Here is a 20,000-nt window from a genome sequence, read left to right as displayed (position 1 = left end):
CACTGTCCATTCCAGCCGGATGGCGGTGCGGGTTGTCACATGAAAAGTGCCGGGTGGTTCTCTCAGCGGCACATCCGCCACCAAGGCAGAGAATGGAAACCATTGTTGATGGACCTTCTGTGTGCTGACCTTTCTGAAGACCAATGTTTTGGGTCATCTCTCCCGTTATCGTCCTCTCTCCCGTTATCGGCCTCCTCTCTCCCGTTAGCGGCCTCCTCTCTCCTGTTATCGTCCTCTCTCCCGTTATCGTCCTCCTCTCTCCCGTTATCGTCCTTCTCTCTCCCGTTATCGGCCTCCTCTCTCCCGTTATCGTCCTTCTCTCTCCCGTTATCGGCCTCCTCTCTCCCGTTATCGTCCTCTCTCCCGTTATCGTCCTCCTCTCTCCCGTTATCGTCCTCTCTCCCGTTATCGTCCTCCTCTCTCCCGTTATCGTCCTCCTCTCTCCCGTTATCGTCCTCCTCTCTCCCGTTATCGTCCTCTCTCCCATTATCGTCCTCCTCTCTCCCGTTATCGTCCTCCTCTCTCCCGTTCTCGTCCTCCTCTCTCCCGTTCTCGTCCTCCTCTCTCCCGTTATCGGCCTCCTCTCTCCCGTTATCGTCCTCCTCTCTCCCGTTCTCGTCCTCCTCTCTCCCGTTCTCGTCCTCCTCTCTCCCGTTATCGTCCTCCTCTCTCCCGTTCTCGTCCTCCTCTCTCCCGTTATCGTCCTCCTCTCTCCCGTTCTCGTCCTCCTCTCTCCCGTTATCGTCCTCCTCTCTCCCGTTCTCGTCCTCCTCTCTCCCGTTCTCGTCCTCCTCTCTCCCGTTCTCGTCCTCCTCTCTCCCGTTATCGTCCTCCTCTCTCCCGTTATCGTCCTCCTCTCTCCCGTTCTCGTCCTCCTCTCTCCCGTTATCGTCCTCCTCTCTCCCGTTATCGTCCTCCTCTCTCCCGTTCTCGGCCTCCTCTCTCCCGTTCTCGGCCTCCTCTCTCCCGTTATCGTCCTCCTCTCTCCCGTTATCGGCCTCCTCTCTCCCGTTATCGGCCTCCTCTCTCCCGTTCTCGGCCTCCTCTCTCCCGTTCTCGGCCTCCTCTCTCCCGTTCTCGGCCTCCTCTCTCCCGTTCTCGGCCTCCTCTCTCCCGTTCTCGGCCTCCTCTCTCCCGTTATCGTCCTCCTCTCTCCCGTTATCGGCCTCCTCTCTCCCGTTATCGGCCTCCTCTCTCCCGTTATCGGCCTCCTCTCTCCCGTTATCGGCCTCCTCTCTCCCGTTATCGGCCTCCTCTCTCCCGTTATCGGCCTCCTCTCTCCCGTTCTCGGCCTCCTCTCTCCCGTTATCGTCCTCCTCTCTCCCGTTATCGCCCTCCTCTCTCCCGTTATCGTCCTCCTCTCTCCCGTTATCGGCCTCCTCTCTCCCGTTATCGGCCTCCTCTCTCCCGTTATCGGCCTCCTCTCTCCCGTTCTCGGCCTCCTCTCTCCCGTTATCGGCCTCCTCTCTCTTCCATCGAACACTTTTATATTTCATTTAGGAAAGAATAAAGATGAAGATGATTGTATTTCCTTCAGTTTTACAGATATTTCCTCTACAGTCCAGCCCTCACCTCCCCCACCTTGTCTTCTCCTGCAGATAATGGTGGTGATCAAATATCTCTGTCAGTTCAGCTTCTTCCCATGGAATAGCGACACAGTTCTTGTCCGTTATGAAGGGAAACCGTTCTTCCCGCCGCGCATCCTGGGGGTGGAGAAAAGTGACGCTTACATCAAATACGACCTGATCCAGCTGCTGGCGCTCTTCTTCCACCGATCTCTGCTCATGGTAAGCTGATCTTCCGTACGGCTACAGGGATCTGACAGTCTGGGGCCTAGGATCACGAGTCTCCCCTTCCCTCCGTCTATGTGAACATTGGACAGGTAACTGGGGCTGCGCGGATCTCTGTTGCCAGTTTGCCCAAAACCAATGTTAGTTCTAGGTGGAGTCTGGTGGGCGGAGTCAGCTGCTGGATTTGTATGACTTGGATTCTCCGGCAGTGAGATCTTGCTGCTATCATTTATCATTTTTATAGTTTTTTGTGTTTCCACCAACCTTTGTGTGTCCTTCCTCCCCCTCATTCTTCATATCCTGGATCTAATGAAGAATCCAACAAGGGAACCCCTTATAATGGCCACTGACATTGTGCCGGAAAATCCGCCATAGAGGCCTGTAAGGTATAGAAAACCACCAAGTAGTTTAACTGCAACATTGCCGAAATTGAAACATATTTGGGTGGACTTCCCCTTTAAATAATGCCTAATACCATGTAGAATTGTGAGAGCATTACACCCCGACAGCAAAGAGCCCCCCGAAATAGGCGTCTGACCCCAGCAATGCGATGCCCCCCGAAATAGGCGTCTGACCCCAGCAATGCGATGCCCCCCGAAATAGGCGTCTGACCCCAGCAATGCGATGCCTCCCGAAATAGGCGTCTGACCCCAGCAATGCGATGCCCCCCGAAATAGGCGTCTGACCCCAGCAATGCGATGCCTCCTGAAATAGGCGTCTGACCCCAGCAATGCGATGCCCCCCGAAATAGGCGTCTGACCCCAGCAATGCGATGCCCCCCGAAATAGGCGTCTGACCCCAGCAATGCGATGCCCCCCGAAATAGCCGTCTGACCCCAGCAATGCGATGCCCCCCGAAATAGCCGTCTGACCCCAGCAATGCGATGCCTCCTGAAATAGGCATCTGACCCCAGCAATGCGATGCCCCCCGAAATAGGCGTCTGACCCCAGCAATGCGATGCCCCCCGAAATAGGCGTCTGACCCCAGCAATGCGATGCCCCCCGAAATAGGCGTCTGACCCCAGCAATGCGATGCCCCCCGAAATAGGCGTCTGACCCCAGCAATGCGATGCCCCCCGAAATAGCCGTCTGACCCCAGCAATGCGATGCCCCCCGAAATAGCCGTCTGACCCCAGCAATGCGATGCCCCCCGAAATAGGCGTCTGACCCCAGCAATGCGATGCCCCCCGAAATAGGCGTCTGACCCCAGCAATGCGATGCCTCCTTCGTGTGCTTTGCCTGCATTCAGATGTCATTTAGGTGAACGCTGTCTTTTCAGAGTTATGGATTGTGGGATCGGGAAGATATGAATCCCGAACAGAAACCACAGAAGGAGGAAAAGCAGAGCCAGCCGGAAACAGACCCCTCCACCAACATAGACCCCAAAGGGAGCCGCACTTCTCTGATTCGCCGGCGCAAGAGAGGAGATTCGCAGACCAGTGAGACGGACAAAGGTGAGAGTGTTAGAGATATTATTATCGATAATCTATTTATTGAGAAGATTCTCCGTCAAGCCGATGAATTGTACTAAAAACACGTCATCAGGCAAGACGAGCGGCACGTTCTGTATTTCTGGACTTTTCCGGTTGGTGTCCAGCCATGGATATTTCAGAGCTCCCCCCTTGTGATCCTGACTGGGCCCCCCTCTACTCCCGACCCCATTGCTGCCACCTGGAAGGCACTTCACTAAGCGGTCCGGACTCCCAGTTCTTATGGACTAAATGGCATCCACCATGCAAAAATTTACTCACATCGGAGTCCACAGCTGCCACACGATCCCTCCAAACAACTGGAACCTTCAGGTTTTCTGCTGTCACTAATAGACTGTAATAAAAACTACAAAGTTGTACCAGATTTCCTGGAGCAGAAACCCTCCACGTTCATAAACACACGGGTTCAAGACAAATACACACTCTATTGCCTGCAGTATTGGGCCGCCGGCCTTTCCACACACACAACCTTTAATGGCCCCCTAGTCTTAGTTCGTAGGGTTCAGTATTGAGTTGGCCCCGCCCTTTCCACGCACATGACCTTTAATGGCCCCCCAGTCTTAGTCCGTAGGGTTCAATATTGAGTTGGCCCCGCCCTTTCTACACACATGACCTTTAATGACCCCACCCTTTGCACCTATAACAGCTTCAACTCTTCTGGGAAGGCCGTCCACAAGGTTTAGGAGGGTGTCTATGGGAAGGTTGGACCATTCTTCCAGAAGCACATTTGTCAGGTCAGGCACTGATGTCGGGGGAGGGGCACTGATGTCGGGGGAGGAGGCCTGGCTCGCAGTCTCCGCCCTAATTCATCCCAAAGGTGTTCTATGGGGTTGAGGTCAGGACTCTGTGCAGGACAGTCAAGTTCCTCCACCCCAAACTGGCTCCTCCATGTCTTTATGGACCTTGCTTTGTGCACTGGGGGGCAGTCATGTTGGAACAGGAAGGGGCCATCCCCAAACTCCTCCCACAAAGTTGGGGGCATGAAATTGTCCAAAATGTCACCTTAAGAGTTCCCTTCACTGGAACTAGGGGGCCAAGCCCAACCCCTGAAAAACACCCCCTCACCATAATCCCCCCTCCACCAAGCTTTACACTTGGCACAATGCAGTCAGGCAAGTACCGTTCTCCTGGCCACCGCCAAACCCAGACACGTCCATCGGATTGCCAGACAGAGAAGCGTGATTGGTCCCTCCAGAGAACACGTCTCCCCTGCTCTAGAGTCCAGTGGCAGCGTGCTTTACACCACGGCATCCGACGCTTTGCATTGCACTTGGTGATGGAAGGCTTGGATGCAGCTGCTCGGCCATGGAAACCCATTCCATGGAGCTCTCTACACACTGTTGTTGGGCTCATCTGAAGGCCACACCAAGTTTGGAGGTCTTTAGCTATTGACTCTGCAGACAGTTGGTGACTTCTGCGCACTGCGTGCTTCAGCATGCGCTGACCCCGCCCTGTCATGTGACGTGGCCTACCACTTGGTGGCTGAGTGGCTGTTGTTCCCAGTTGCTTCCACTTTGTTATAATCCCACTAACAGTTGAGCGTGGAATATTTAGTAGCCAGGAAATGTCACGGATGGACTTATTGCCCAGGTGGCCACCTATCACGGGACCACGCTTGGAGTCACTGAGCTCCTGAGAGCGACCCATTCTTTCACCAATGTTTGTAGAAGCCGTCTGCATGCCTAGGGGATGGATTGTATACATACCTTTGATCACAGATGTGATATTACCGTCGTTCTTTGATCTTCTCTAGAAGCAGGAAAGGAGAAACACCCGGAGAAGAAGAAGAAGAGGAAGCCGGCTGCTGTCAGAATGAAGATGATTGGGCTGAAGGTGGAAACGATCTTCATTGGCATGTAAGAACAGAAAAGGCTCCAGTCTGAACTCCAGACTCCATTTACCTTGAAATAGTTAATTGAGACCAAGCCGGTCCAATCAAACTATAAAGTTAAACAGAACCTGGAGTTGGGATTGAAAGCGGTTCCAGACAAAGCTGGTAAGGGTTGGTGTTGGGGCGCTCCAATGGAGTAATTCTGGCTCCAGAGTCAGCGGGTCCTCAGATCTGGTTGTTATCAGACGGTCTCCTCCTCCATGTTGGATTCACCATTTATATTGCAGTATAGAGAGCAGGGAACTATAGTCTTCGCTGCTGGAAGAGTGAGACGCTAGAACGGTCACAGCGCTACAGTCCCTGAAGTCCCAAATTACTGTCCGATGGAAGCCGGTAATACCCCCAACTTTTCTGTTGTGTGCCTACGATGCCCAATTACAAATCAGAATCTTCTCAGGAGAGAAAAATAGAGGCTTCCATTGCCGACCTTCTTACTTTTACTTCTAGTCACTGACCTGCAACACGTATGTAGATGGGGACTGAGTACCATGGATATGAAGGATCCTGATGGTTGTGTGAGGTTAGCATTGTCTGTCCCTTGCAGGGCGAAGGGGGTGTACAAACCTGTGAAATCCTTCTTCCATGACATCCTACACACTCCGTATCGAGCCGCCACAGATGTTTACGCTCTGATGTTCCTCGCCGATGTGGTGGACTTTGTCATCATCGTCTTTGGCTTCTGGGCCTTTGGGGTAAGTGACTTAAGGGTTTGGGGAAAAAAGTGTTGTTACCCATAGCAACCAGGCATGGAGTGGGGGGGGGGGGGGGGACAAGTGCTTCCACGATACACATTGTAGAGTTGTAGCTCCTCTAGGAATGTCTGGATGCTTCTGTGTCCTCTGTAGAGCTCTGAATATCACGTCAGTGGTGTGTCTATACAAAGCATCCTCTTCACTGAGCCGTCCGTATTTGACTCATATATTGGTGTCTCTTCTCCTAGAAACACTCAGCGGCTGCAGATATCACATCATCGCTGTCTGACGATCAGGTCCCTGAAGCCTTCCTGGTTATGCTCCTCATCCAGTTCTCCACCATGGTCATAGACCGCGCTTTGTACCTCCGAAAAACCGTCCTTGGGAAGCTGATTTTCCAGGTGATTCTGGTGATTGGAATTCATGTCTGGATGTTCTTCATCCTTCCAGCGGTAACTGAAAGGTAAGGAAGAGACTGGGGGACAGGCTGGGGACAAGACATGGGACAGGCCAGGAGACAGGACAAGGGACAAGACACGGGACAGGCCAGGAGACAGGACAAGGGACAAGACATGGGACAGGCCAGGAGACAGGACAAGGGACAAGACACGGGACAGGCCAGGAGACAGGACAAGGGACAAGACATGGGACAGGCCAGGAGACAGGACAAGGGACAAGACACGGGACAGGCCAGGAGACAGGACAAGGGACAAGACACGGGACAGGCCTGGAGACAGGACAAGGGACAAGACACGGGACAGGCCAGGAGACAGGACAAGGAACGAGACACGGGACAGGCCAGGAGACAGGACAAGGGACAAGACACGGGACAGGACACGGGACAGGCCAGGAGACAGGACAAGGGACAAGACACGGGACAGGCCAGGAGACAGGACAAGGGACAAGACACGGGACAGGCCAGGAGACAGGACCAGGGACAACACACAGGACAGGCCAGGAGACAGGACACGGGACAGGCCAGGAGACAGGACACGGGACAGGCCAGGAGACAGGACAAGGGACAAGACATGGGACAGGCCAGGAGACAGGACAAGGGACAAGACATGGGACAGGCCAGGAGACAGGACAAGGGACAAGACACGGGACAGGCCAGGAGACAGGACAAGGGACAAGACACGGGACAGGCCAGGAGACAGGACAAGGGACAAGACATGGGACAGGCCAGGAGACAGGACAAGGGACAAGACACGGGACAGGCCAGGAGACAGGACAAGGGACAAGACACGGGACAGGCCAGGAGACAGGACAAGGGACAGGCCAGGAGACAGGACAAGGGACAGGCCAGGAGACAGGACAAGGGACAGGCCAGGAGACAGGACAAGGGACAGGCCAGGAGACAGGACAAGGGACAGGCCAGGAGACAGGACAAGGGACAGGCCAGGAGACAGGACAAGGGACAGGCCAGGAGACAGGACAAGGGACAAGACACGGGACAGGCCAGGAGACAGGACAAGAGACAGGACAAGGGACAAGACACGGGACAGGCCAGGAGACAGGACAAGGGACAAGACACGGGACAGGCCAGGAGACAGGACAAGGGACAAGACACGGGACAGGCCAGGAGACAGGACAAGGGACAAGACACGGGACAGGCCAGGAGACAGGACAAGGGACAAGACACGGGACAGGCCAGGAGACAGGACAAGGGACAAGACACGGGACAGGCCAGGAGACAGGACACGGGACAGGCCAGGAGACAGGACACGGGACAGGACAAGGGACAAGACACGGGACAGGCCAGGAGACAGGACAAGGGACAAGACACGGGACAGGCCTGGAGACAGGACAAGGGACAAGACACGGGACAGGCCTGGAGACAGGACAAGGGACAAGACACGGGACAGGCCAGGAGACAGGACCAGGGACAACACACAGGACAGGCCAGGAGACAGGACACGGGACAGGCCAGGAGACAGGACAAGGGACAAGACACGGGACAGGCCTGGAGACAGGACAAGGGACAAGATACGGGACAGGCCTGGAGACAGGACAAGGGACAAGACAAGGGACAGGCCTGGAGACAGGACAAGGGACAGGCCAGGAGACAGGACAAGGGACAAGACACGGGACAGGCCAGGAGACAGGACAAGGGACAACACACGGGACAAGACACGGGACAGGCCAGGAGACCGGACAAGGGACAAGACACGGGACAGGACAAGAGACAAGACACGGGACAGGACAAGAGACAAGACACGGGACAGGCCAGGAGACAGGACAAGGGACAGGCCAGGAGAAGGGACAGGCCAGGAGACAGGACAAGGGACAGGCCAGGAGACAGGACAAGGGACAGGCCAGGAGACAGGACACGGGACAGGCCAGGAGACAGGACACGGGACAGGCCAGGAGACAGGACAAGGGACAAGACACGGGACAGGCCAGGAGACAGGACAAGGGACAAGACACGGGACAAGACACGGGACAGGCCAGGTGACAGGACAAGGGACAAGACACAGGTCAGGCCAGGAGACAGGACAAGGGACAGGCCAGGAGACAGGACAAGGGACAGGCCAGGAGACAGGACAAGGGACAGGCCAGGAGACAGGACAAGGGATAGGCCAGGAGACAGGACACGGGACAGGCCAGGAGACAGGACAAGGGACAGGACAAGGGACAGGCCAGGAGACAGGACACGGGACAGGCCAGGAGACAGGACACGGGACAGGCCAGGAGACAGGACACGGGACAGGCCAGGAGACAGGACACGGGACAGGCCAGGAGACAGGACACGGGACAGGCCAGGAGACAGGACACGGGACAGGCCAGGAGACAGGACAGGGGACAGGCCAGGAGACAGGCCTGGAGACAGGACAAGGGACCAGACACGGGACAGGCCAGGAGACAGGACAAGGGACAACACACAGGACAAGACACGAGACAGGACAAGGGACAACACACAGGACAAGACACGGGACAGGCCAGGAGACAGGACAAGGGACAAGACACGGGACAGGACAAGGGACAAGACACGGGACAGGCCAGGAGACAGGACACGGGACAGGCCAGGAGACAGGACACGGGACAGGCCAGGAGACAGGACACGGGACAGGCCAGGAGACAGGACACGGGACAGGCCAGGAGACAGGACACGGGACAGGCCAGGAGACAGGACACGGGACAACACACAGGACAAGACACGGGACAGGCCAGGAGAAGGGACAAGACACGGGACAGGCCTGGAGACAGGACAAGGGACAAGACACGGGACAGGCCTGGAGACAGGACAAGGGACAAGACACGGGACAGGCCAGGAGACAGGACAAGGGACAAGACACGGGACAGGCCTGGAGACAGGACAAGGAACAAGACACGGGACAGGTCGAGGGAGAGGATGAGGGACAGGCCGAAGGACAGAATACAGGACGGGGACAGGATACAGGACGGGACATTGACCTCCACTGACTTTGTTCTGGTTATCTGGATGCCACTGACACCTTCTTTCTCTGATCTGCAGGATGTTCAGCCAGAACACAGTGGCCCAGTTGTGGTACTTTGTGAAATGTATCTACTTTGCTTTGTCGGCTTATCAGATCCGCTGTGGATACCCGACCCGCATTTTAGGCAACTTCCTGACCAAGAAATACAACCACGTCAACCTCTTCCTCTTCCAGGGGTGAGGAGATGGTGGGGTCTGATTACGTGGCTGTGGACGGTGTCACTCTTCTGTTCAGTATCAGTGGAACTACCGGCCTCTTCAGAGATTTAATAATTGTTTTACTGGGAAGGAAATTTTATTTAGAAATTAGGGAGATTGCAGAGGACTGAGGGTCACTTTGCTGGGACAGAGGATGAAACTAAAGGTATTTCGGGGCACCTCGGGGTGCGGCCTCTTATACAGAAGTCTTGTTAAATGGGTGTTTGAGTTGGATGGTCTGCGGGGGAGGGGATCTGCAGAAAAGGCAATAAAAATGGGGAAGCTCCTCTGTGTCTTGTGTGATAAATGGGAATTGAGGGGGTTGGGCAAAGCTGCTGCCTTGTCTGGGGCCCCATTTGTGAGAATCTCTAGAGGACTCCAGCAATGTAGCTGAGCTGACCAGCGGCTCGTTTTCCTTCTCTGGTAACACTAACAGGAGTCATTTCTGTAATATATAAAATGAGATTCAGTAGTAGGATTCCTTTGTAACAACTACAAGTGGAGTGATCGATAAACCAACATCTCACTCGGAGATCTCACTACCACAATCTCCAAAACCCTGGAGAGCGGTTCATCCGGCCGGCCTACACACAAATGGCAGGTGGAGTGTTCCTTTAATTTTGCATCGTAGGTCTACATGAGAGTTGCTGGTGTTATTGGTTGTCCGTATCGGTTCTGGATGGTTCTGTTACAGGTTGGATATTGTGTTGCAGATTCCGCCTGGTCCCCTTCCTGGTGGAGCTGAGGGCCGTCATGGACTGGGTATGGACTGACACCACCCTTTCTCTTTCCAACTGGATGTGTGTGGAGGACATTTATGCCAACATCTTCATTATCAAGTGTAGCCGGGAGACAGAGAAGGTAGGAGACCGCCTCGGATGCAATTCGGTTATGAGGCCAACCGTCCTCCACACAGGATGAAGCTTCAGCTTGGATTTGCTGACCTATCATAACTGTTCCAGGAGATGCTGTGATATTTGAGGGGCCCTGGGGGGTGTCTGCTTGTCATCCTCATCACATGGATTTCTCTCTTACAGAAATATCCTCAGCCCAAAGGTCAGAAGAAGAAGAAGATGGTGAAGTACGGGATGGGTGGGCTGATTATTGTCTTCCTCATCTGCATCATTTGGTTCCCTTTGCTCTTTATGTCCCTCGTGCGCTCTGTGGTCGGGGTGGTCAACCATCCTATTGATGTGACCGTGACTTTCAAGTTGGGGGGATATGAGGTAAGTAGGGCGATCGCCGGGAAATCTTTGTTTTTGTACCATCAGTCGTTCCTCGGCATCCATTACAACCCATTGTATGTTCTTCCAGCCTCTGTTCACCATGAGCGCCCAACAGCATTCCATCCAGCCGTTCACCCAGCAACAGTATGAGGACCTCACCTATGAATTCGAGAGAAACCCGGTAAGTACACGAAATAGAATGAAGGAGGCCCATGGGCAGATGTTCAGCCAGAGCTTTACCCAATGCAGAGGGGCCAACACTCCTCCTGGTCAGGTCCTGTGATGAGGAGAGTCAGAAGCTGCAAAGATTCAATGGCGTTCATTGAACTTGAAATGTCTCCTGCCACATCGGAGAAATGGACAATGTGAGCCCGAGGACAGTGTCTTACCTCGAACCCCTCCCCCACTGTCCCTTCTTGGAACCCCCAGACTAAAGAACTAGGCCCTCCAGTAACCCTTCCACTATCCTCCACACTCTTCCCCCATCCTTCCCTATATTACCCCTCCCCATGCCTCGCAACTGTCCCGAATCTGGAACAAAGTCCCTCTGTCCCTCCTTCCTCCTCATTTGTCCCTCATTTTGGTGTAATCTCTATACTTGGATATAAAATGAACTTTTTACCTTTCAAAAAAGGCGCTAAACCTTCCATCCAGGTTCTAAAATGCTGCATTTGTAAACGTCAAAAGTCAGTATAAATGCTCCTTTAAGGGGGCGTGGCAGGGGGCGTGTCCTATGTCTACATACATTTGCTAATAGGTGACCCTCGTTCCCATCTCGGAAAGTTGGGAGGTATGCCCCAACACTAAACCTCCATGTAACCCCAAGACTGAAGGACTAGGCCCCCCCCTGTAAGCCTTCCCCTATCCTTCCCCATGACCCAAATATTACCCCAACGCTAAACCCCCCCATGTAACCCCAAGACTGAAGGACTAGGCCCCCCGTAAGCCTTCCCCTATCCTTCCCCATGACCCAAATATTACCCCAACGCTAAACCCCCCCATGTAACCCCAAGACTGAAAGACTAGGCCCCCTGTAACCCTTCCCCATAACTCGACTATTACCCCCAACACTAAACCCCCCCATGTAACCCCAAGACTGAAGGACTAGGCCCCCTGTAACCCTTCCCCTATCCTTCCCCATGACCCAAATATTACCCCAACACTAAACCCCCCATGTAACCCCAAGACTGAAGGACTAGGCCCCCTGTAACCCTTCCCCTATGCTTCCCTATAACCCGAATATTACCCCCAACACTAAACCTCCATGTAACCCCAAGACTGAAGGACTACGCCCCCCCGTAAGCCTTCCCCTATCCTTCCCCATGACCCAAATATTACCCCAACACTAAACCCCCCCGTGTAACCCCAAGACTGAAGGACTAGGCCCCCTGTAACCCTTCCTCTATCCTTCCCCAGAGACCCAAATATTACCCCAACGCTAAACCCCCCCATGTAACCCCAAGACTGAAAGACTAGGCCCCCTGTAACCCTTCCCCTATTATTCCCTATAACCCGAATATTACCCCCAACACTAAACCCCCCCCATGTAACCCCAAGACTTAAGGACTAGGCCCCCCGTAACCCTTCCCCCTATTATTCCCTATAACCCGAATATTACCCCCAGCACTAAACCTCCCCATGTAACCCCAAGACTGAAGAGCTACGTCCCCTGTATCCCTTCCCCATAACTCGACTATTACCCCACAGTAAACCCCCCCATGTACCCCAAGAATGAAGGACTACGCCCCCCCCCCCGTAAGCCTTCCCCTAGCCTTCCCCATGACCCAAATATTACCCCCAACACTAAACCCCCCCATGTAACCCCAAGACTTAAGGACTAGGCCCCCCGTAACCCTTCCCCCTATTATTCCCTATAACCCGAATATTACCCCCAGCACTAAACCCCCATGTAACCCCAAGACTGAAGGACTAGCCCCCCATAAACCCCATATACCAGCCTTCCCAAACCCTCCGTTTCCTTCTCCTCCGCCCTCAGGAAATGCCAGTGGAAGGATTCGCTGCCTTCTCTATCACTGGCCATATAACTGGGCCATGGGGGACCTCTTTGTATGTAATGAGTAAAGCCTAGTGAGTGCCAAACGTGTCAGAGGGCCCCTCACCCTCATCCTCACCCCCATCCTCATCCTCACCCCCATCCTCATCCTCACCCCCACCCTCAACCCCACCCTCATCCTCACCCCCACCCTCAACCCCACCCCCACCCTCACCCCCACCCTCACCCCCACCCCCACCCTCATCCTCACCCTCATCCCCACCCTCACCCCCACCCCCATCCTCACCCCCACCCCCATCCTCACCCCCAACCCCACCCTCACCCCCAACCCCACCCTCACCCCCACCCCCACCCTCACCCCCAACCCCACCCTCATCCCCACCCTCATCCTCACCCCCACCCTCATCCTCACCCCCACCCTCAACCCCACCCCCATCCTCACCCTCATCCCCACCCTCACCCCCACCCCCATCCTCACCCCCACCCCCATCCTCACCCCCACCCCCACCCCCATCCTCACCCCCAACCCCACCCTCACCCCCACCCCCATCCTCACCCCCACCCCCACCCTCATCCCCACCCCCACCCCCCGCTGCAGTTGTGATTGATGTGATTTTATTGACACGTATGATCTAGGTGGGTGCAGGAGAGTGACTCTCCGGAGTTCTTCATACATGTTGGGGTAAATGTCATGGATTTGCAGTGATCCACAAGGGGGCGTCAGTGCTGCTGTCCTCTGATTGGCTGTGTATTCGATGCGGATTTCATGCTTCTGTTTCCTCAGACGGCGATGCAGTTCATCACTCTGTACAGCTATGAGGACATTGTGACGGCAAGAATAGAGGGCAACTCCGGGTCTATATGGGGGATCAGTCCTCCCAGCCGGGACCAGATGAGGGATGAGCTCCGGAACGGATCCTCAGATATCACTCTGCGACTCACCTGGAACTTCCAGAGGTTTGATAAATAGATATATACAGGGTGTCACTGAAGTCTGGACATAGCAAACATCACTAACTAGATTTGTTTGTTAAAATGCATTTTGCCTGTGTCCAGAATATTGTGTATATAAACCAGGGGTCTCCAAACTGCAGCCTGGGGGCCGGATGTGGCCCTTTGCTTGCCTTTATCTGGCCCTTAGAACACTATTCCTCCCACTGACACCAATGATGGGGCACTATTCCTCCCACTGACACCAATGATGGGGCACTATTCCTCCCACTGACACCAATGATGGGGCACTATTCCTCCCACTGACACCAATGATGGGGCACTATTCCTCCCACTGACACCAATGATGGGGCACTATTCCTCCCACTGACACCAATGATGGGGCACTATTCCTCCCACTGACACCAATGACGGGGCACTATTCCTCCCACTGACACCAATGATGGGGCACTATTCCCCCCACTGACACCAATGATGGGGCACTATTCCTCCCACTGACACCAATGACGGGGCGCTATTCCTCCCACTGACACCAATGACGGGGCGCTATTCCTCCCACTGACACCAATGACGGGGCGCTATTCCTCCCACTGACACCAATGACGGGGCGCTATTCCTCCCACTGACACCAATGACGGGGCGCTATTCCTCCCACTGACACCAATGACGGGGCGCTATTCCTCCCACTGACACCAATGACGGGGCGCTATTCCTCCCACTGATACTAATGATGGGGCGCTATTCCTCCCACTGACACCAATGATGGGATGCTATTCCTCCCACTGACACCAATGATGGGGCACTATTCCTCCCACTGACACCAATGATGGGGCACTATTCCTCCCACTGATACCAATGATGGGGCACTATTCCTCCCACTGACACCAATGATGGGACACTATTCCTCCAACTGACACCAATGATGGGGCACTATTCCTCCCACTGACACCAATGATGGGGCACTATTCCTCCCACTGACACCAATGATGGGGCACTATTCCTCCCACTGACACCAATGACGGGGTATTGTTTTCTCCCAAATGATGTCAGGATATTTTCTACTTCCACTGACCACAATCTGGCCCCCTAACGTCTGAAGGACAGTACACTTGGCCCTTTGTTTAGTAAGTTTGGAGACCACAGATATAAACAATTGCAGTGCTTGGAGTGAGACTTCAAGTGTCTTCATGTAGTATTCCCGGGGAACATCCTATTGGACGAAACACGTAGGGAGGGGTCGAGAGATACAAAAGGTAATAGTTGTGTAGGATGGGCTGATGGACAAAATACATGGACAGTTGTCAGGTGGGGGCAGGATAGGACTCTCTGAAGAAATGAGTTTTCAGGGATCGTCTAAAAGTGGATGGAGATAGTTGGACAGATTGGGGTAGGGAGTTCCAGCAGATGAGAGAGGCTCAGGAAAAGTCCTGGGAGGAAAGCATGGAAGGATGTGACAAGGGAGCTAGAGAGCCGGAGGTCTTGGGAGGAAGGAAGCGAGCGATTTGGTTGGTGATGTAGCCGGGGGGCCAAGTTATGGGGGCTTTATAAGGCATTCAGTGACTGAACCACCAATTGTGATGATTTCAGGGATTTGTCCAAAGGGGGGACCGTGGAGAACACGTTTGAGAAGCACACGAAGGACCTGGAGCCGGGAAGTGAGGTGCGGATGCAGCTGGCCGATCTTCTGGAAGGGAAACGTTCATCCCCAGTGTGAGTGTCCTCTGCCTCCATGACCCTTCTGTCCCGTACAGGTCAGTCTGAATGTATTCCATGTGTTCCGTGTGGGTGACGCCCCCGAGGATCACTTCTCATTCCACAAGGTATTTATCAGCTCGCCATACCAGAGTAGAGCAGTGAGGAGGGGGTGGGGCACAGAAATGGTGACTAGAGATCGCCTGGAAGGACCCCCGACCAGAACAGACCAGGGGACTGCGATGGGGCCACTTCACAATGGCTGCTTTTCAATATTTATTGCAGCAATAATTTGGTAACTAATGTGAATGAAGCGAATGTGCAGGAGGTGCAAATCCATCAGATTCAAATGTTTGTAATCAGCACGTTGTCATTTCATGTAGAAATAGTGAGGCCGCCTCTAGAAAGGGAAGTGTAGACATGACTGCACTTAGATCTGCTCTCCTGGGACCCAGCAACAGTGGGATAGAGCCTGCTGTGGGCTGAAGTTACAGAGCTGCTCCTGCCTCTGCAGGGATTCTGACAGTAATGTCAGGATTCACCCAAACTCCTGACTGACATCTGGCTCAGCCTCTCAGCGAACCAGTGAGAGCCTGAGCCAGCAGCTCCCACCCCTCCACAGCCTGGCACGCCAATGAGCACTGGATGAGCAGAGAGCCGGAGACTGACAGTCACCTCCCTCTGGTCACTGAAGAAGTGAGCAATCAGCGGTCCTGTGATTGGTGGTCCTGTGATCGGCGCTTTTGCGATCGGCGGTCATGTGATCAGCAGTCGTGATCGGGCGCTCCTGTAATCTGTGGTCCTGTGGTCCTGTGATCGGGCGCTCCTGTAATCTGTGGTCCTGTGATCGGCACTCCTGCGGTCGGCTGTCCTGTGATTGGTGCTCCTGCGGTCGGCTGTCCTGTGATTGGTGCTCCTGCGGTCAACTGTCCTGTGATTGGCGCTCCTGCGGTCGGCTGTCCTGTGATTGGCGCTCCTGCGGTCGGCTGTCCTGTGATTGGCGCTCCTGCGGTCGGCTGTCCTGTGATTGGCGCTCCTGCGGTCGGCTGTCCTGTGATTGGCGCTCCTGCGGTCGGCTGTCCTGTGATTGGCGCTCCTGCGGTCGGCTGTCCTGTGATTGGCGCTTCTGCGATCGGCGGTCATGTTATCAGGGGTCATGTGATCAGGGGTCATGTGATCGGCGGTCATGTGATCGGCGCTCCTGTGATCAGCGGTCATGTGATCGGCGCTCCTGTGATCAGCGGTCATGTGATCGGCGCTCCTGTGATCAGGGGTCATGTGATCAGCACTCCTGTGATCGGCGGTCATGTGATCGGCGCTCCTGTGACCGGCGGTCATGTGATCGGCGCTCCTGTGATCAGCGGTCATGTGATCGGCGCTCCTGTGATCAGCGGTCATGTGATCGGCTGCCCTGCGATCGCTCAGTTCTTGGGGCTCCATCCACCTGAGTATAAACGTTTGTTTTAGACACCGATCTTCTCTTTGAAGACGAAGGTTGGACAACCAATGGGGCCGTCAGTAACGGATCTCCAGGATCTCGGGATTCATGTCGGCCATGTTTGGTCTCATCTCCCTACCAGCCAAGCCCCGCCCTCTGCAGGTAAAAGTGCGTCCAATAGAACAAACTTCTTTTTTGTATTGTTAAGAGGGGGACACCGGCGGGGGGGTAAACGTCCCCCCCCCCATCACCTTGTAATGACCTCCTACATGGGGAAATCCCCTCTGATTGGTAGATGGGACCCCACTGAGGAACTCACCAGTTTGGATCTTCTCTCCAGTTCAGCTCCAGAGACATTGTACCCCGCGATTTATGGGGGTGAATCCCCCTACCCACCCCCCCACCAGCGATGAGCCTGGAGATTTGCCTCCTTACTGCATCCCAAACTGAACAAATGTAACGTGTTCCTAATCCAGCCTTCACTATGGGGGGCCCATGGGGCACCGGGCCCCTCCCCACCCCCACTCCTCCAGGACATTTATTTATAACATACAAGTTAGCGGTTCGATCTTCTGGGTGCAATGTATTGTGGGTACGATCGGTCATGTGACTCTCTTTGTTTTACAGCTGTGTCTCCCACTTATTCCCAAAATACATCCGGGCCCCCAATGGCCCCGAAGCCAACCCTGTGAAGCAGCTGCAGCCAGGTAGGTCCGCCATCTTCACCCATCTTACCTCTTCATGCTGAAAGTGACGACATCTGTGAACTGAAGTCAAGACAGTGAGGTGAAATTTGATTGGACCCCATGGGACCCGCTGAGCACACGGGACCCGCTGAGCACACGGGACCCGCTGAGCACACGGGACCCGCTGAGCACACGGGACCCGCTGAGCACACGGGACCCGCTGAGCACACGGGACCCGCTGAGCACACGGGACCCGCTGAGCACACGGGACCCGCTGAGCACACGGGACCCGCTGAGCACACGGGACCCGCTGAGCACACGGGACCCGCTGAGCACACGGGACTCGCTGAGCACACGGGACTCGTCGTTCACACGGGACCCGCTGAGCACACGGGACCTGCTGAGCACACAGGACTCGTCGTTCACACGGGACCCGCTGAGCACACGGGACCCGCTGAGCACACGGGACCCGCTGAGCACACAGGACTCGCTGAGCACACGGGACTCGCTGAGCACACGGGACCCGTAACCCCAATTGGTGGCCATTATAGGGGGTCTGTCTCTTCTGCAGCGTACATTCCGCCCGACGCTCTGCGCTCATTCATGGTTTTTCCTTTGTGTTGGGCAGATGAGGAAGAAAGTTACCTCAATGTGACGGTTCAGCTGAATCGCAAGCCGATCGGAGATGGAAGTGACAACAGCAGCTTCTTGGAGTGGTGGGTGATCCACCTGGAAGGTTGCAAGAAGGACTGCGACATCCTCCCCATGGTCATATTCAATGACAAAGTCAGTCCCCCGAGTCTGGGCTTCCTGGCGGGATACGGGTGAGTGCGCTTCTGTCCTCAATAATTTACATTCTAATAGTGCAGCTTCTCCTACACTTTGCTGGGCGCTGTCACTCATGTCCTCAGTGCTGGGCGCTCTCACTCATGTCCTCAGTGCTCGGTGCTGGGCGCTCTCACTCCCGTCCTCGGTGCTAGGTGCTGGGCGCTCTCACTCCCGTCCTCGGTGCTAGGTGCTGGGCGCTCTCACTCACGTCCTCGGTGCTGGGCGCTCTCACTCACGTCCTCGGTGCTGGGCGCTCTCACTCACGTCCTCGGTGCTCGGTGCTGGGCGCTCTCACTCACGTCCTCGGTGCTGGGCGCTCTCGCTCACATCCTCGGTGCAGCCTTTAGGAAGAAGCCATTTCCCACCTACATGTTTTCAGTCACAGAAGTCAGTCCTTGTATGAGGATTCAAGCTGTGATTGGACGTCCTTACTGTCTGAGATCCGATACACAGATCCCATCTTTCATTTAGATATTCTCTATAGTTGTGGTTGATTTGTGAGCAAAAGGGCCCTCAAACGTGGACCCTTGCATCACCAGAGGGCCACACATAATGTTCTGGACTGTGTATGAGTTGTGGATCCATAACAAAGATGGGGACAGACGGTAAGACAGAGCTTGAAGATTGAAATTGTACAGCAGAAACTGAAGGCTGCCCCGGCCCATGTAGGTGACACATGAAGCTCCAACATGGCTCCGAACTATGGACACATGGATACATGAAGTGCTCATGGGACCACACCTATGTTCATGCTGTGATTGATGGGCCCATGGAGACATTTGGGTTGTTTTTCCAATATTTGGTTAGATATACAAAGGGAGGGAGATTTCCATGGTGCAAAGTCTGGTGCGGCTCTGCATGGCAGCCAATCAGTTTCCAGGTTTTATTGTCAAAGCTTCATTGAGGAAGCTGATTGGCTGCCAGGCACAGCTGCACCAGATGTTGCACTCTCCAGTTTTAGTACATGAACCCCACAGTGCTCAGCAGGGTTGGCTCGAGGTGGAACCTCCATGGTCTCCCAGTCTGCTGCTCCAGCATTTCTTGCACAGAGGATTTGGTTTGTAGCTTGTACCAGATATTGGGGGTCAGTCCCGAAATTCCACCTTCTGCCCAGATAGGTTGAGAAGTCTTAAAGGCCGGACTAAGGCATCCTCCGATATGGGGAATATTGGAGAGGGTGACTTCTTGAGGCCGGGACCCCGTTGGGGAGGTTCTTCTCACTTCCGGTGGGATTGTCTGGACAGGATGTTAAGGATAATCACTCCTACAGGGACACAGACAGAAGTCCGATATCTGACCAAAGTTCCAGCACTTCTACCCATACAAATCATGAACAGAGCACAGGAAAAAGGGGGTGAGATTCGGATTTGCAGCTCTGGGTACAATTTGGGCGAACGTCCATATGATTGAACCCCAGTGTATGTACGGAATTGATGTCATCTAAGCCCGGCCAATACGAATGGCCAGAGATCGGTACCCAGAAGCAAACCTGTGGAAGATGTCAGGATTTGCAGGTAGGTGGAAGAAACCAAAGTGTTGGAGTGAAGGTGAGTATAGTTCTGAAAGGGTATAGAAAGATGGCGCCCGGGCCCAATGATTGTCCTCAAAGCTTTATATTACGGATGTAAACGTAGCAACATACAAACCG

General features: G+C 54.5%; 1 protein-coding gene across 5 annotated transcripts in view; it reads left to right on the top strand.

The window, feature by feature from the left end:
* Positions 1-18,370, top strand: part of PIEZO1 (piezo type mechanosensitive ion channel component 1 (Er blood group)) — a 78,920-nt gene extending 60,550 nt beyond the window's left edge. For all 5 annotated transcript variants that reach the window (XM_089658355.1, XM_089658354.1, XM_089658352.1 and 2 more), the window contains 13 exons: positions 1,599-1,787; positions 3,069-3,243; positions 5,033-5,135; positions 5,715-5,862; positions 6,111-6,325; positions 9,338-9,496; positions 10,231-10,378; positions 10,555-10,743; positions 10,832-10,924; positions 13,542-13,714; positions 15,296-15,418; positions 17,466-17,545; positions 18,153-18,370. In XM_089658355.1, the coding sequence (XP_089514481.1) occupies positions 1,599-1,787; positions 3,069-3,243; positions 5,033-5,135; positions 5,715-5,862; positions 6,111-6,325; positions 9,338-9,496; positions 10,231-10,378; positions 10,555-10,743; positions 10,832-10,924; positions 13,542-13,714; positions 15,296-15,418; positions 17,466-17,545; positions 18,153-18,352 (1,995 nt within the window). In that variant the 3' untranslated portion in view covers positions 18,353-18,370. The remainder of the gene's footprint in view (positions 1-1,598; positions 1,788-3,068; positions 3,244-5,032; positions 5,136-5,714; positions 5,863-6,110; positions 6,326-9,337; positions 9,497-10,230; positions 10,379-10,554; positions 10,744-10,831; positions 10,925-13,541; positions 13,715-15,295; positions 15,419-17,465; positions 17,546-18,152) is intronic.
* Positions 18,371-20,000: the final 1,630 nt, after the last annotated feature.

This window comes from Staurois parvus, unplaced genomic scaffold (assembly GCF_062004578.1).
Source record: "Staurois parvus isolate SC_StPar_1 unplaced genomic scaffold, SC_StPar_1.0 ptg001063l, whole genome shotgun sequence".
Classification (NCBI taxonomy): Eukaryota; Metazoa; Chordata; class Amphibia; order Anura; family Ranidae; genus Staurois; species Staurois parvus.
This window is presented reverse-complemented; position numbering and strand designations above follow the sequence as displayed.